At 45.9% G+C, this 15,000-nt stretch overlaps 1 protein-coding gene across 1 annotated transcript in view; it reads right to left on the reverse strand.

Moving 5' to 3' along the window:
* The window catches only part of dnah5l (dynein, axonemal, heavy chain 5 like), a gene marked incomplete at both ends in the record, with an annotated part of 158,706 nt that overhangs the window by 15,937 nt on the left and 127,769 nt on the right, over nt 1–15,000 (reverse strand). The window contains 11 exons of the mRNA XM_083777797.1: nt 675–892; nt 1,287–1,451; nt 2,117–2,266; nt 2,670–2,791; nt 3,203–3,329; nt 6,717–6,968; nt 9,204–9,374; nt 10,185–10,367; nt 12,027–12,182; nt 12,514–12,708; nt 14,363–14,539. Of these exons, the coding sequence (XP_083633923.1) occupies nt 675–892; nt 1,287–1,451; nt 2,117–2,266; nt 2,670–2,791; nt 3,203–3,329; nt 6,717–6,968; nt 9,204–9,374; nt 10,185–10,367; nt 12,027–12,182; nt 12,514–12,708; nt 14,363–14,539 (1,916 nt within the window). The remainder of the gene's footprint in view (nt 1–674; nt 893–1,286; nt 1,452–2,116; nt 2,267–2,669; nt 2,792–3,202; nt 3,330–6,716; nt 6,969–9,203; nt 9,375–10,184; nt 10,368–12,026; nt 12,183–12,513; nt 12,709–14,362; nt 14,540–15,000) is intronic.

Here is a 15,000-nt window from a genome sequence, read left to right on the forward strand (position 1 = left end):
GATGCCAAATTATGCACACACTCCCTGGATGCCAACGATGAACCTCGGCGCCAAATTTTCCAGAACAGCCTGTTATAGTGCCACCAGGAGGCCGATTTTTGTAAAACACATTTTTTTATATTACTCCCCCATATTTTGTCCAAAAATCATGCAAATCGTTACACAATATCTCTATATTAATTTGTTCAAAACGGATCTGTCCGATATTTCATATTACATCCTGATTGGCTAACATTGGTTTTCAAAGTTTGCAGGATTTTGAACAAAACGCCTCAAATCATGAACGCAGCGTGCAATTTATGTGAAATCTTTCACAGACGTTCCTACTAGCATATAAATCCCACCTTTTTCACATTGGCCTGTTATAGCGCCACCAACAGGTGGACTTTTGCAAAACACATTTTTGGAACAAAATGCCTCAAATCATCCAATTGCCATCCAAGGCGTGAGAAGAAATTGCACCCTTTTTCACACCAGGAGGCCACAACCTGACCTGCCCTGGAGGAGACCTGTGACCCGAGGGGCACTTTTTCTAGTCTAAATATTAAATTAGATATAATATACCATCTCTGTCTGTTCGTGTTACCTGACCTTACTCCAGTCATGTGAGTGTTAAGTAGGCCCCGACACAGAAGAGGTGGGGATACCTCTGCTCACCCCGTCGCCACGGTTACCTTGGGTGCACGTCGGTCGTCAGCCACACCCGGAAACCCTCGTGGACGCCATCGGCGGTCGCCGTGGCGACCGTCTCCAGGAGCTCGTCCAGGAAGTTGAGCCCCAGGTGACAGTTCTGCAGGAGGAGCCAGCCGCCGTCCGTCATGCTGTGAGCCAATAGCCTGCGAGCGTGCACCTCCTGGCCCTGCCCCATGGAGATGGGCCTGCAGGACACCCCCTGGTGGCGGGACAGAGGTAAGACGACGGTCACACACACTGAAATGATGTCAGTTGAAAAGAAGCGGCTCCTCATGAATTGAAGGAAGCATGAGGTCAGTCCGTTGCTCTCCCCGGGTTGGCGGAGGGAGTGTACAGTCCAGGATTACATTAGATAAGACACTGGGTGAAAATATGGGTAGAATAAAAGGGAATCTAAAAAATCATAATAATAATACATTAAAAAGTAATAAGCCGCAGAAGCAGTCGGAGAGGAAAACGAATGAGCTTCGGCCTTCAGAGGGCTCGTCAACTTTTAGCGTGGTTTTAACATGACATTAACATGTTTTTTATCATAGCGGTATCATGGTACGGTACAGTGTGTGAGGGCATACAGTACAGTACAGTTACAGTACCTTCCCCTTGGCCAGTCTCTCTATGTCCTCGGTGGGGTCTGAGCCCATGGACAGCAGGCAGACCAGAGGAGTTCTGGGGCTGCTCTCACACCACATGCTGTCCAGGTCCAGAACCGAGCCCTCCGCATACCGCTGACCCAAACAGTCGGAGATGTACCGCCTTGCCTGGAGAAAAATGCACGCACGGACGCAAGTTGCTATTAATGTGGTATAGTTGGTAGTTAAAGTGGGGTATGAGCCCCCCTCTGGGTTCCGTGTGAGGGGAAACCGAGTCCTGAGAGTGTAGCAAATGGAACCAAATGGACTCTTAACCCATTTACTGCTATCATTTATTGAAAAATTAGGACCTAATTCACGCCAGCATTTTTTTAAATTTGAGCTCTTATTTTGAAAAGCCGCCATTTCCGGTCATTTCGCAGTAGACCTAAATTTGGAAACTACACGGAGCTGGGCCAGCCTTGTTGACAATCTGAATCCAGACCGGATTCAAGCTACGGAGTGTGGCTAAGACCGGGGTGATGTGTGTGCTCGACGGTTGGTGTTGGTTAAAGCATAACATAATGCTGCTATTTTTCAATAGCTAAAGCATAACAAGCTACACAGCGTCGGCTCTGTGCCGTCAAAGAAACGCTGTTTTGACCAAAAATGCCATCTGGGACAAGGAATAGGAGATACAGGCGATTGAAAGAAACGGATAGTGTGGGTCCAGACGGCAAGACCATGCACACACCTGAGCGATGGTTCTATCAGTCACACACACACCTGAGCGATGGTTCTATCAGTCACACACACACCTGAGCGATGGTTCTATCAGTCACACACACACACACCTGAGCGATGGTTCTATCAGGACACCAGCTACGGATGAGAAGCAGTTTCCTGAAGCTGTCCAGGATCTCCTGATACCCATCAGGCACTGGGGCATCCTCTGGTGCAGGCTGGTCAAACCACGCCTTCCATGAACGCTCATTACGGCTCACCTGTAACCCACGCAAGCACGTGCACGCGCACACACACACACACACACACACACACACACACACACACACACACACACACACACACACACACACACACACACACACACACACACACACACACACACACACACACACACACACAACCCATTTAGGCCTGACGTCGAAATGAAAAAAAAAAGTCTTCTGAAAGAATATATATTCAAAGATTTGTGCCGCATTTTCACGATTTTTCAAAAATAGCAGACCTACAAGCTCGTAGCGCGCCACTTTGTGGCGCGCCATGAGCTTGTAGATCTGCTATTTTTCAATAGCTGAAGTACAACATGATGCTTATAGTTAAAACGCCAAAAGGGGTTCCCGTTAAAGTGGCCACTTTGAGAAGCACGGCTATAGAGTGATGTACCTGGACCAGTAGCTGTGTGAATGGAGGCAGGCTGGACAGCTGGACCAGGTTCAGCCACGTCAGATCCAGAATCCAGCGTCGCGGTTTGGCCTCCACCGAGTTCAGGTCCAGAGAAGCTCCTCCTGTACTCACACGTGAAATCAAGCAGAGACGTTACTGGAGAGGAGAGGAGAGGAGAGGAGAGGAGAGGAGAGGAGAGGAGAGGAGAGGAGAGGAGAGGAGAGGAGAGGAGAGGAGAGGAGAGGAGAGGATGATTCAGGTCAAGAAACTGCAGTCACTCAGTGTTAATAGTATTTATAGTATAGCACAATTAGAAATTTTCACGACCTGAGATCAGATTCTAAAAATGTCAGTCATTCTTTGATTTTTCAAAAATAGCAGACCTACAAGCTCGTAGCGCGACACTCGGTGGCACGCTATGACCTTGTAGATCTGCTATTTTTCAATAGCTAAAGCGCGACATTATGCTAACACCAAAACACCAGAATGGGTTAAAATACCCCATTTGAGACTAAAAAGAGAGAGGTATAGACCTTTGATGAAGGTCTGGAACTCGCTGTGGGAGATGTTTCTGTCCTGCAGGTCCACCTTCAGGGCCAGTAGCAGAGTGAACAGAAGCTTGTGGTTTTCATACAACCCTCTGACTGTATAACCGTACACCTGTATACGCACGCACGCACATACATACATACATACATACGCAATCGCCCCCCACACGCACGCACGCACACACAGACGCACGCCCACACACAGAGACACAGACAGACACAATGGCCGCAGGGGAGAGACAGAGCGGAAATATATTTTACGTCAAAATGTGTGACTCTAATGTGCCCAAATGTCTATGCAAAATGTCTTTACGTGATCCTCTAATGCAGGGGGTCCCATCCTGTGAGCCAGTGCCCACTGGTGGGCGGTGAGGATAGTGCAAGTGACCACCCACCTGACCACTTAGCTCGGCAGAGTGGTCAGATTGGTGGGGTTAGACATAGCACTCTAAAGTGTATAGTAATAGTACGCACAGTTTCATTATAAAGATATTCCACTGTTAGGTTCTTAGCTGACGTGTATGATTCTAGATTACTATTTTACTTGATTATGTATTTGATGTATGTTTTGTTCTTGCTTACTGTAAGTCGCTCTGGGTTAATGGCGGGAACCCCTTTTGGTGTTTTAACTAAGCATTATGCTATACTTTAGCTATTGAAAAATGGCAGATCTACAAGCTCATAGCGGTACGAGCTTGTAGGTCTGCTATTTTTGAAAAATCGTGAAAATGCGGCACAAATCTTTGAATATATATATTCTTTCAGAAGACTTTTCGACGTCAGGCCTAAATGGGTTAAGAGCGTGTCTGCTGTAAATTGAAATTCTAAATTGTGGGCCCCAAACAAGATTTCCAAGTGGGCCCGATCATGAAAAGGTTGGGAACCACTGATCTAAATGTATCTGTGTCGAAATGTCTCAAACCTTTCCAAATGTCTTGAATGTTTCCAAATACCTCTGAACGTGCCTAAATGTCTGGAGTGCGCGTGTTTGAGAGGTGGTCAACTTGACCTTGAATCATTAACAAAGTATCAATTTCACCTGGGATAGGGCTAGTCTATGCGAATGCAAACACTATTGAAAGTTAAAACCACACTGACTCAGTGAGAGAACGTATGTCCGAACAAATTGCAAAAAGTAAACGTCAAATGCGATTTTTGTTTTCGCCGTGAGTGACCCGAGACATTAAGGTACACCGTGTGCGATCGTGGTATTGGTACGATAGAAAACGTGGTTATAAGAGCGAGTTAATAAATTGTGTTTGTGATGAAAAAATTGCTGACTCATTCAGGCAGTTACCATGGAGTTATGACACATTATGATGGTACACCTGTCACTTTCAGGGCTGTAGTTCACGTACCGTATGAATCTGGGCTGTGGTTGTGACATTGGGTGAAAGAGGACGAGTGTGGCTACAAAATTACCGAAACCCATGCGTGTAAAGTCAATATTTTGGCCGTGAGGACGATTTGTTCGGAGAATTTCACTACAGTCTTCACACTGGCTTCTCCCTCTGACCCGCTCTCTCTCTGGGCGTGCGACACTCTAAGTCGAGGTTTTTGCTCAGACCAAACACACTTTGAACTGCGATAGCGGGCAAACCGTGCAACGTATTCGAATTCCGACTGAACCACAACAAAGTCGATGGCCTCGTGTGCTGTTTGAGGTTTAAATCGTGTTTCTACGTAACAGTATGCCAGAGTAATGTGGCTCCAAAGTAACTTGTCGTTTTCTGTTTTTACCCGCGTTACCCATTGACTTTGCATGGGGCATTTTTTGTGTCGTTTATTGCGAATTACGGCGGCACGGTAACCCGGAACGGAAAGAAAAGCACAAGCACACCATTCCTGGCCGAGCCGCACGTTTCAATGTATATATTGTGAGGCTTTGGTAAACCGTGCGGCCGGCCATAGACGTCAACGTTTTGTTTCTTGACGATAATAATTCTGGGTGCCTGCCATGCAATGGCAGAAACACAGGTTGAAATCCGCAACACATACTTAATCGTCGTCGTAATCAATACGCGAAACTTTGACCTCTATGGCCGGCCGCACGATTTACCAAAGCCCCACAATATATACATCGAAACGTGCGGCTCGGCCGGGAATGGTGTGCTTGTGCTTTTCTTTCTGTTTTGGGTTACCGTGCCGACGTAATTCGCAATAAACAACGCGAAAAATGCCCCATGCAAAGTCAATGGGGAAACGCGGGTAAAAACAGAAAATGACACGTTACTTTGGAGCCACATTACTCTGGCATACTGTTACGTAGAAACACGATTTAAACCTCAAACAGCACACGAGGCCATCGACTTTGTCGTGGTTCAGACGGAATTCGAATACGTTGCACGGTTTGCCCGCTACCGCAGTTCAAAGTGTGTTTGGTCTGAGAAAAAATCTCGACTTAGAGTGTCGCACGGCCAGAGAGAGAGCGGGTCAGAGGGACAAGACACTGTGAAGACTGTAGCGAATTTCTTCCGAACAAATCGTCCTCACGGCCAAAATATTAACTTTACACGCATGGGTTTCGGTAATTTTGTAGCCACACTCGTCCTCTTTCACCCAATGTCACAACCACAGCCCAGATTCATACGGTACGTGAACTACAGCCCTGAAAGCGACAGGTGTACCATCATAATGTGTCATACAACTTCATGTTAAATGCCTGAATGAGTCAGCAATTTTTTCATCACAAACACAATTTCTTAACTCGCTCTCATAACCACGTTTTCTATCGTACCAATACCACGATCGCACACGGAGTACCTCAATGTCTCGGGTCACTCACGGCGAAAACAAAAATCGCATTTGACGTTTACTTTTTGCGATAGAGCAATTTGTTCGGACATACGTTCTCTCACTGAGTCAGTGTGGTTTTAACTTTCAATAGTGTTTGCATTCGCATAGACTAGCCCTAGCCCAGGTGAAATTGATACTTTGTTAATGATTCAAGGTGAAGTTGACCACCTCTCATTAGCATGTTAGCATTAGCATGTTAGCATGATAGCATTAGCATGTTAGCATGTTAGCATTAGCATGTTAGCAGCATGTTAGCATTTTAGCATGATATCATGTTAGCATTAGCATGTTAGCATTAAAATGTTAGCATGCTAGCATGTTAGTATTAGCATGTTAGCATGTTAGCATTAGAATGTTGGTGGCAACGTAATGCGCAATGAACTAAGACAAAATACCTCATTGAAAGTCAATGGGGAGACCTGGCTCACATGTAACCAAATGGACCCTTCTGAGAGGCTAAATGTCATCAAATGGTGGTCCGTGGCTCAAATGCTGCACAGACTTGGCGAGCTTCAGGCACCCAGAAAAAATTCTTGAAATTTTGTTTCTAGTTAAGTATGTGTTGCGGATTTCAACCTGTGTTTCTGCCATTGCATGGCAGGCACCCAGAATGAAGTATGTGTTGCGGATTTCAACCTGTGTTTCTGCCATTGCATGGCAGGCACCCAGAATTAAACGTCTGTGGACGTCCAGTTGCGTTCACCTGGTAGGTGAGGAAGTGGATGACGTTGCCGATGCGCTTGGCGGTGAGGTGAGCCTTGGCGGAGCGCCGCAGAGACGAGTCAAAGAGGTCCAGGAACTGAGCGAGGGACGTCTGGTACATGACGTTGACCAGAGACATCTCCACCACCAGGAAGTACAGGATGCTGCCCCTGGTGGCCACCGGCCGGTACTCCTCCCTCGCGCGGGTTATCTGCACCTCCGTGTCCGCCGCGACCCTCAGCTTCTCGCTTACCTACAATTTATACAACATATGACTTAAGCCCTTTTGGTGTTAGCATTATGTTATGCTTTAGCTATTGAAAAATAGCAGCATTATGTTATGCTTTAACACCAACCGTCGAGCACACACATCACCCCGGTCTTAGCCACACTCCATTGGCTGCCCATCAAGGCTAGAATAACGCGCCACCGAGTGGCGCGCTACGAGCTTGTAGGTCTGCTATTTTAGAAAAATCGAAGAACGACTGACATAGAAACATGGCTTTTTCAGGATGTAGAAGACATTTTTAGAATCTGATCTCTGGTCAGAATGGGTTAAACGGACTCACGTGACCGGGCCATGACACTCTCTGTGGCAAATCTCGCACCGTTTGATAGAAATGCATTTATATAGCACCTTTATCCAGGGCGCTTTTACATAGATTGTGCATTTACATTCAACCATTCACACACACATTCAGACACCAACACCAGAGGAAACGATATGCAAGGCACCTTCACTTGCTCAAGGACTCTTCAACACTAACCTCGCCTCACCAGGCTTTCCACCACCTCGGAGGAAAGCCTGGTCTCTGTTTCAAAAGTCTGTGTGATCCGGGCGGGAGCGGATGATATATCGTTACGTCATGTTGTAGTATTGTTTTGTAGACGACAGGCAGGAACAACAGGCGGCAACTTACTTTTCCCTCAAATCGACTTTTCTCAATAAAAGCTGCAGGCTACGAGAGCTTTTATTGAGAGGGAAAAGGAAGTTGCCGCCGCCTGTTGTTCCTGCCTGTCGACTACTACAACGTAACGATATCATCCGCTCCCGACAGGATCATATACCCTAAATGAAATGGTGCCCAGGCTACTTCAACACTAACTCTGCGGGGGAGCCCGGGTTTGAACTGCATGGGAACCTTGCGGTTGCCATCCGGTCACTCTACCCCCTGAGCCACTGCCGCCCCCTATTTTTGATTAAATACATGGCAGTGATGAATGGAGACGGCTGGACCAGCTCATGAACAAACTATTCATGAAACATTGAGACCTTTGTCATATAATCGGTTCAGGAATACAAAAGAAGACATATAACACATTATTGTCTGCTGTGTTGCTTTTCGATGTGCACGCTGCAAATTTCCTAGAGGTATCTAAAGAGCACAAACTAGTTTCTGAATGTGCCAAGTAGGGATGTCCCGATATGTCCCGATATGACCAAATAAGGGCCGATCCGATACTTTTACATCACCTATACAGTATCGGGACATCTCTAGTGCCAAGTATCGCGATACCTCAACATATATCTGCTGCTGTTTAGATGCATCAATAAAATGATGTACTGTGCACATCGAGAAGCAGGTTATTGGAATGTCTAGCTCTGTATAACCTGTGATATGTCTAACTACAGTATGTATAACTCTGAGAGTGTACACATGTCATGTGTGTATACACTCTCCGAGTTACACACCCGTATGGGGCCATTTTCCCCGGTCCATAGGGATATCCCTTTGGTCTAGACTCCATGGGCCGGACTGGAGGCCAAAATCAGGCCGGGAGTCATACACCAGCCAGGCCACCCACATACACGCGCACAAAAACACACACACACACACACACACACACACACACACACACACACACACACACACACACACACACACACACACACACACACACACACACACACACACACACACACACACACACACACACACACACACACACACACACACACACACACACACACACACACACACACACACACACACACACACACACGTCCACATAAGAGATACAAGGACACAAATATTTACAAGGTGCTGTACAGAGTGCAATCAGCAAATCCCGGACAAATACCCACACACCCTTCAGGGGTACAAGTAACGGCGTCTTCGCCATATTTGGCGGATATGCCGATAGTGGAAGAGATTGCACAGAATTTCGCGAGCCGTTTTTTCTGCTTTTTTTGGCATCCCACGTTGTTGGAACTGGAAGCCTCTCACAACCAAACTGTATACGTGTCCTACAGGCTGCCGAAGATAAACACAAGTAGATTGCACCTGTAGCCTATAGTTCAATGATGGTCTGGAGGAGCGGCTGGTACTTAATGACTTTGGTCATAAAGGCTTCCTCTAAGGTAGAATCAAAGGTGCAGGCCACTTCAAGAATGGAAACTGATCTGTTCTCTTCATTGACCACCACAACATCTGGTGCAAAAATTTCACACACACACACACACACACACACACACACACACACTGACCTCCTGTGCGGTGCTCTTGGTGACAGTGAGGACGTCTATCAGAGACTGGTCCTCCACCAGGGAGCCCTCCGTGCTGGTCAGACGGACCAACAGGCTGTCCTCCAGCTCCGCCATCCTCCTCGTGTTACCGCTCACCTCCTCCAGGAGGCGCACTCGCTCCGACTCCAACTCCTGGGCGGGGGAGAGAAAGATATGAGTCACACAGCGACGGACTGGATAGGTGGACTTACTAATGATTTTTTTTAGAGCGCCGTTTGCCCAAACAGTGTTGTTTTTGAAAGCTAGCTTGATTTTAGTTTTAGTCATAGTCTTTTGAATAGTTTTCATTTAGTTTTTAGTCACGTCACCTGGAATGTCTTAGTGTTAGTCTAGTTTTAGTCGACTAATTATACAGGTGATTTAGTCGGCTAAAATGTATTTTGGCGGCCTTGATGCCGTCGTAATGACAGTTTTTACACTGCAAAGCGTTGTGAGCTTGTAGATCGGCTATTTTCAGCATGCAACCAAGTGTAAAATTACTTATACTGGATCTGTTGTCCACTAGTCTCTTCCTAACATTAGTTTCTATCTGTTGACGAAATTGTCCATATATTTAGTCTTAGTTTTAGCCAGCTTAGTGTTCATTTAGTTTCCATTTAGTTTCCGTCAGCGAAAAATTTTTACGAACCAGACGAAAAAAAAATTGTCTCAGTTTTAGTCGACGGAAACAACACCGGCGTGTCGGGACCCATCTGTGTGTGGGTCACTGCTGTGTACCGACTACAGTCCCATTCTGTTGGTCTGTTACAGGCTGACTTTTATCCGCACTTTTCCTGGGCTGTGTGTGCTCCAGTTCCTGTTGATTTCATTGGATATCATTGGTCATCTGACCAGTTTCATTGGCTTTCATTGGATCAAATCGACAGGAACTGGAGCACACACACAGCCCAGGAAAAGTGTGGATATGTACCTTTCATAAATACGGGGACTTCACTGTATGACCTGTTTCTCTGTGAGGATGACCCGTCCCAGCAGCTGGTCCTCCAGCCCCCGCTGCGTGACGGTGAAGTCCACCATGGTCGTCCTGGCGTGCACCTCGGGGCTGTAGGACGGGTTGGACAGCTTGGTGCTGATGTACAGGGTGAAGCCTCGCATCACCTCCACCTCCTTGTCCCCCACCTTCACCTAGAGAGAGAGAGTGTTATTCACAGTCCCGTTCTGTTCGTCTGTACCCAGGCTGACATCTATAGGTACCTTTCAAAGCCTTTCGTGTGACAAGTACCTCTGGAAGCCACACCTCTGATGGGTGTGGTTTAGTCTTAAGGGGTGTGTTTTTTTTTCACCCACTGTTTAATACAATAAACAGACAGTAGGTGGCAGTAGGACAGAGGCCGGAGCAACTATACATTCCAGCTTGCAAAGTAAGTAATAAAAAAAAAAAACAGCTTTACTCTTTTAATTTCAATTTACCTTAGTATTTTTTACAATACATGAACCCATTCAAGACGGGTTCAACCCTTTTGGTGTTTTAACCCATTTTGGCCTGACGTCGAAATGTATAAAATGTCTTCTGAAAACTGACAGTTTTCCGTCAGGATTTGCCCCACATTTTCACGATTTTTCAAAAAGAGCAGACCTACAAGCTCGTAGCGCGCCACTCGGTGGCACGCTATGAGCTTGTAGGTCTGCAAATCTTTAATATATATTCTTTCAGAGTGAAACAACATATTTTCAGATGGGGGTCGGTGTCCAATTACATATAATCTTAGGGGTCCTTGACATGAAAATGTTTGAGAACGACTGACATAGAAACATAGGTTTTTCAGGAAACTGTCAGGATTCAGAAGACATTTGTAGAGTTGTCCTCAGGGTTAACTCCACTCGTATCCCCCACCGTCACCTGGGGAGGGTCATGTTACAATCAGTGTGGGGGATAACGGCATTAAAAATAACGCTGTTAAACAGGAATACCTTTTTGGGGGTATAACGGAGTAACCTAACGAGATTAGTTTGCAATTAAAGTAATACCTAGTTACATTTTCCAAAAAAAAGTGGCATTTTTATAGATTTTAAGACCTATATATTTCTGGAGCTCAGAATGGAACAGAGCCTTCATACCGCCATACCTTCCTTCATACCCGTGAAGGAAGCAGGGAAGGGTCCCCAAGTATCCTTCCAAAATGGCCGCTGTGCATATAGTCCATTGGGTTGGTTGTATTTGGTCTCCCTGCTCCTCTATTGAGACATTTAGATCATGTACCGTCTAGGTTGGACACGACCTGTGATTATCCTGTTACCGCTGGATCCAGACGGTTGACTTTACCGTTTAACCCATTTTGGGCGGGAACCCGTTTTAGTGTTAGCATTACGTTATGCTTTCGCTATTGAAAAATAGCAGATCTACAAGCTCATAGCGAGCCACCGAGTGGCGTGCTACGAGCTTGTAGGTTTGCTATTTTTGAAAAATCGAAGACACTTTTAGAATCTGATCTCAGGTCAGAATGGGTTAAGTGGATCCAGACGGTTGTCGCTACCTTATAAGTGGATCCAGATGGTTGTCTTTACCGTAGAAGTGGATCCAGATGGTTGTCGTTACTTTATAAGTGGATCCAGACGGTTGTCGTTACTTTATAAGTGGATCCAGATGGTTGTCGTTACTTTATAAGTGGATCCAGACGGTTGTCTTTACCTTATAAGTGGTTCCAGACGGTTGTCGTTACCTTAGAAGTGGATCCAGACGGTTGTCGTTACTTTATAAGTGGATCCAGATGGTTGTCGTTACTTTATAAGTGGATCCAGATGGTTGTCGTTACTTTATAAGTGGTTCCAGACGGTTGTCGTTACCTTATAAGTGGATCCAGACTTGATGAAGTTCTTGTCCAGGATGTTGTCCAGCGCCGGGTCCAGCTCCTCCCCCACGTCCTCCAACAGCAGGGGGCGCCCCTGAGACAGAGCGTCCTCCAGGTGAGAACGGAAGTACTTCTGGTTCAGAGAGGTCACCTGGCAGACAGAGAGGCAGACAGACAGGCAGACAGGCAGGCAGACAGGCAGACAGACAGGCAGACAGGCAGACAGACAGGCAGGCAGACAGGCAGACAGACAGACAGACAGACAGACAGACAGACAGACAGACAGACAGACAGACAGACAGACAGACAGGCAGACAGGCAGACAGGCAGACAGACAGACAGGCAGACAAACAGACAGACAAGCAGACAGGCAGACAGATAGGCAGACAGGCAGACAGGCAGACAGACATTAACAAACTCAATGTCTCACTATTTGCTCCTTTTCTTTTCTCTTCACTCATCTTATCCTTGTCCTTCATTACCTGTAGTTGGTTGTCTCTCTCCTTGTTGTTGATCCAGGCCTTGGCCTGTCCCTGGGGGTCTATGAGGAGGGGGTATCTGGTGGCCTTGGTGACGATGACGGCGTTCTGGACAGACAGCTGGTCGTTGGGCAGACCCTGGAGACCCCAGACGGACGCCGTGGGACCGTCCACCAGGAGAGAGGACACGTTCACGTCCTGACGGAGGAGGGACACAACGTCAGAGGACAGCATTATGACTGCAATCTGTTTAGTGACTCGTTCACTTAGTTAACCCATTCTGACCTGAGATCAGATTATAAAAATGTCTTCTACAACCTGACAGTTTTCTGAAAAAGCTATGTTTCTATGTCAGTGGTTCTTCGATTTTTCAAAAATAGCAGACCAACAAAGCTCGTAGCGCGCCACCGAGTGGCGCGCTACGAGCTTGTAGATCTGCTATTTTTCAATAGCTAAAGCGTAGCATAATGCTAACACAATCCCTACTTTTGGCGGAATGCTCCGCCATAAGGAATGTAATAACCTTCCACTCCTGTCGGAATGCTCCGTCAGATTAGCTTTATTATTGATATCAGAACCGGATCGCTGATTTCTATTTTTTCATTATTATTTTGGGTTGGCCTTTTCCTTCTTTAGCGATCCTAGACCGGATTGTGCATGCGCGCTGCCGTCCACCTCCCATTACACAGGCAGACTAAAAGCTCAATAACTCCTAATCTACGGAGCTCTCCATGGTTTGGTCAATTAGCGCGATGTTCGGAGGTCTTTGCTGATTATCCGGTGGTCTAGATGGAAACATTGGTGCTTTCTAGAGCAAGGATGGCTATATTTTAGCTCGCTAGCATTGACGCTATTTATTTAGCACAAGATGGACGCCCACAACATCCGTTTCTGTGCTGTGTGCGCAACCTCTAAATCGCCCCCCACAGACCGTGGCAGTCAGAAGTTGGATTTGCATCCAGCAGGTGGCAGTGAACCTGTTTTAAATAATGAGATGGTTATGGTATGTGGTATAATGTTTCTGGATCATTAGTTCATACATTGCTATAATATTATGGTCAAATGTTTCTGGGTCGTTAGTCCTCACATTGCTGTATGGTAAATGTTTCTGGGTCATTAATTCATATATACTGTACAGAAGCTGCTAAAAACATTTTGGCTTGCTCCAGTGATTGCTTCATTTTTTTGTTTATTTCTATGTACTGTTCTATTTTTATCTATTTCTAGGTACTGTCTTTTCTGCTCTGCTTTTTATTTCATTGTTGGTTTATTTTTGTTCGAGATGTTCTTATTTTATTCCTTTTATTTTATTGTACAGCACCTTGTAACAACTGTTTTGAAAGGCGCTCTATAAATAAAATCACCTTACCTTACCATTGCTATAATATTATGGTCAAATGTTGCTGGGTCATTAGTTCTCACATTGCTGTATGGTATGTTGTTGGGTTATTAGTTAGTTCTCACATGTTGTTGGGTTATTAATTATTAGTTAGTTCTCACATTGCTGTATGGTATGTGTTGTTGGGTTATTAGTTAGTTCTCACATTGCTGTATGGTATGTGTTGTTGGGTTATTAGTTAGTTCTCACATTGCTGTATGGTATGTGTTGTTGGGTTATTAGTTAGTTCTCACATTGCTGTATGGTATGTGGTGTTGGGTTATTAGTTAGTTATCACATTGCTGTATGGTATGTGGTGTTGGGTTATTAGTTAGTTCTCACATTGCTGTATGGTATGTGTTGTTGGGTTATTAGTTAGTTCTCACATTGCTGTATGGTATGTGGTGTTGGGTTATTAGTTAGTTATCACATTGCTGTATGGTATGTGGTGTTGGGTTATTAGTTAGTTCTCACATTGCTGTATGGTATGTGCTGCTGGCTCATCTCTCTCCTCCACAGCTGCAGCAGGATGTTTCTGTACTCCTGGTTAAATGGGCCGCAGTAGGACAGGAAGCCTGTGGAGAGCAGCACGTCTCCGACCAGATGTCTGATCTGGTTCTCGAAGGCGGCACTGCTGTCCGTCCAACGCACCTTGATGGAGTATACACGGGACAGAAGATGGGGCGGTTACATACGTTGGTTAGACATACAGTACTAACAGTACGACAGGCATTATTTTGACAACACCGTCGGTTACAACTAACCTGTGCTGCGGGTTTAAACTTGGCCAGCCTTCTTCTGACTTTGCAATGCATATCGCCCCAGGCAGATTAAGTCTGGCCCCTCTCAATTGTGGGAGGACTTCAGGGCCGAAATGGTGACGAGCCAACCAGGGCCCAGTATGCAAATATAGGGCGGGACATTGCGAAAATAATCTAACATTGAGAGGGACGAGACTAATATCCATGCAGTGATATCACTACCCGTGGCAGATTAAAACTAACACGTGGCTCCGGCCCGACATGCATGGCAGGTTAAAACTAACCCGTGGCAGGTTAAAACTAACCTGTGGCTTCCAGTGAGGTTTAACGTTCGGTTTTGGGTATAGGGTG

Source organism: Protomyctophum parallelum, assembly GCF_964188405.1.
Source record: "Protomyctophum parallelum genome assembly, chromosome: 12".
NCBI lineage: Eukaryota > Metazoa > Chordata > Actinopteri > Myctophiformes > Myctophidae > Protomyctophum > Protomyctophum parallelum.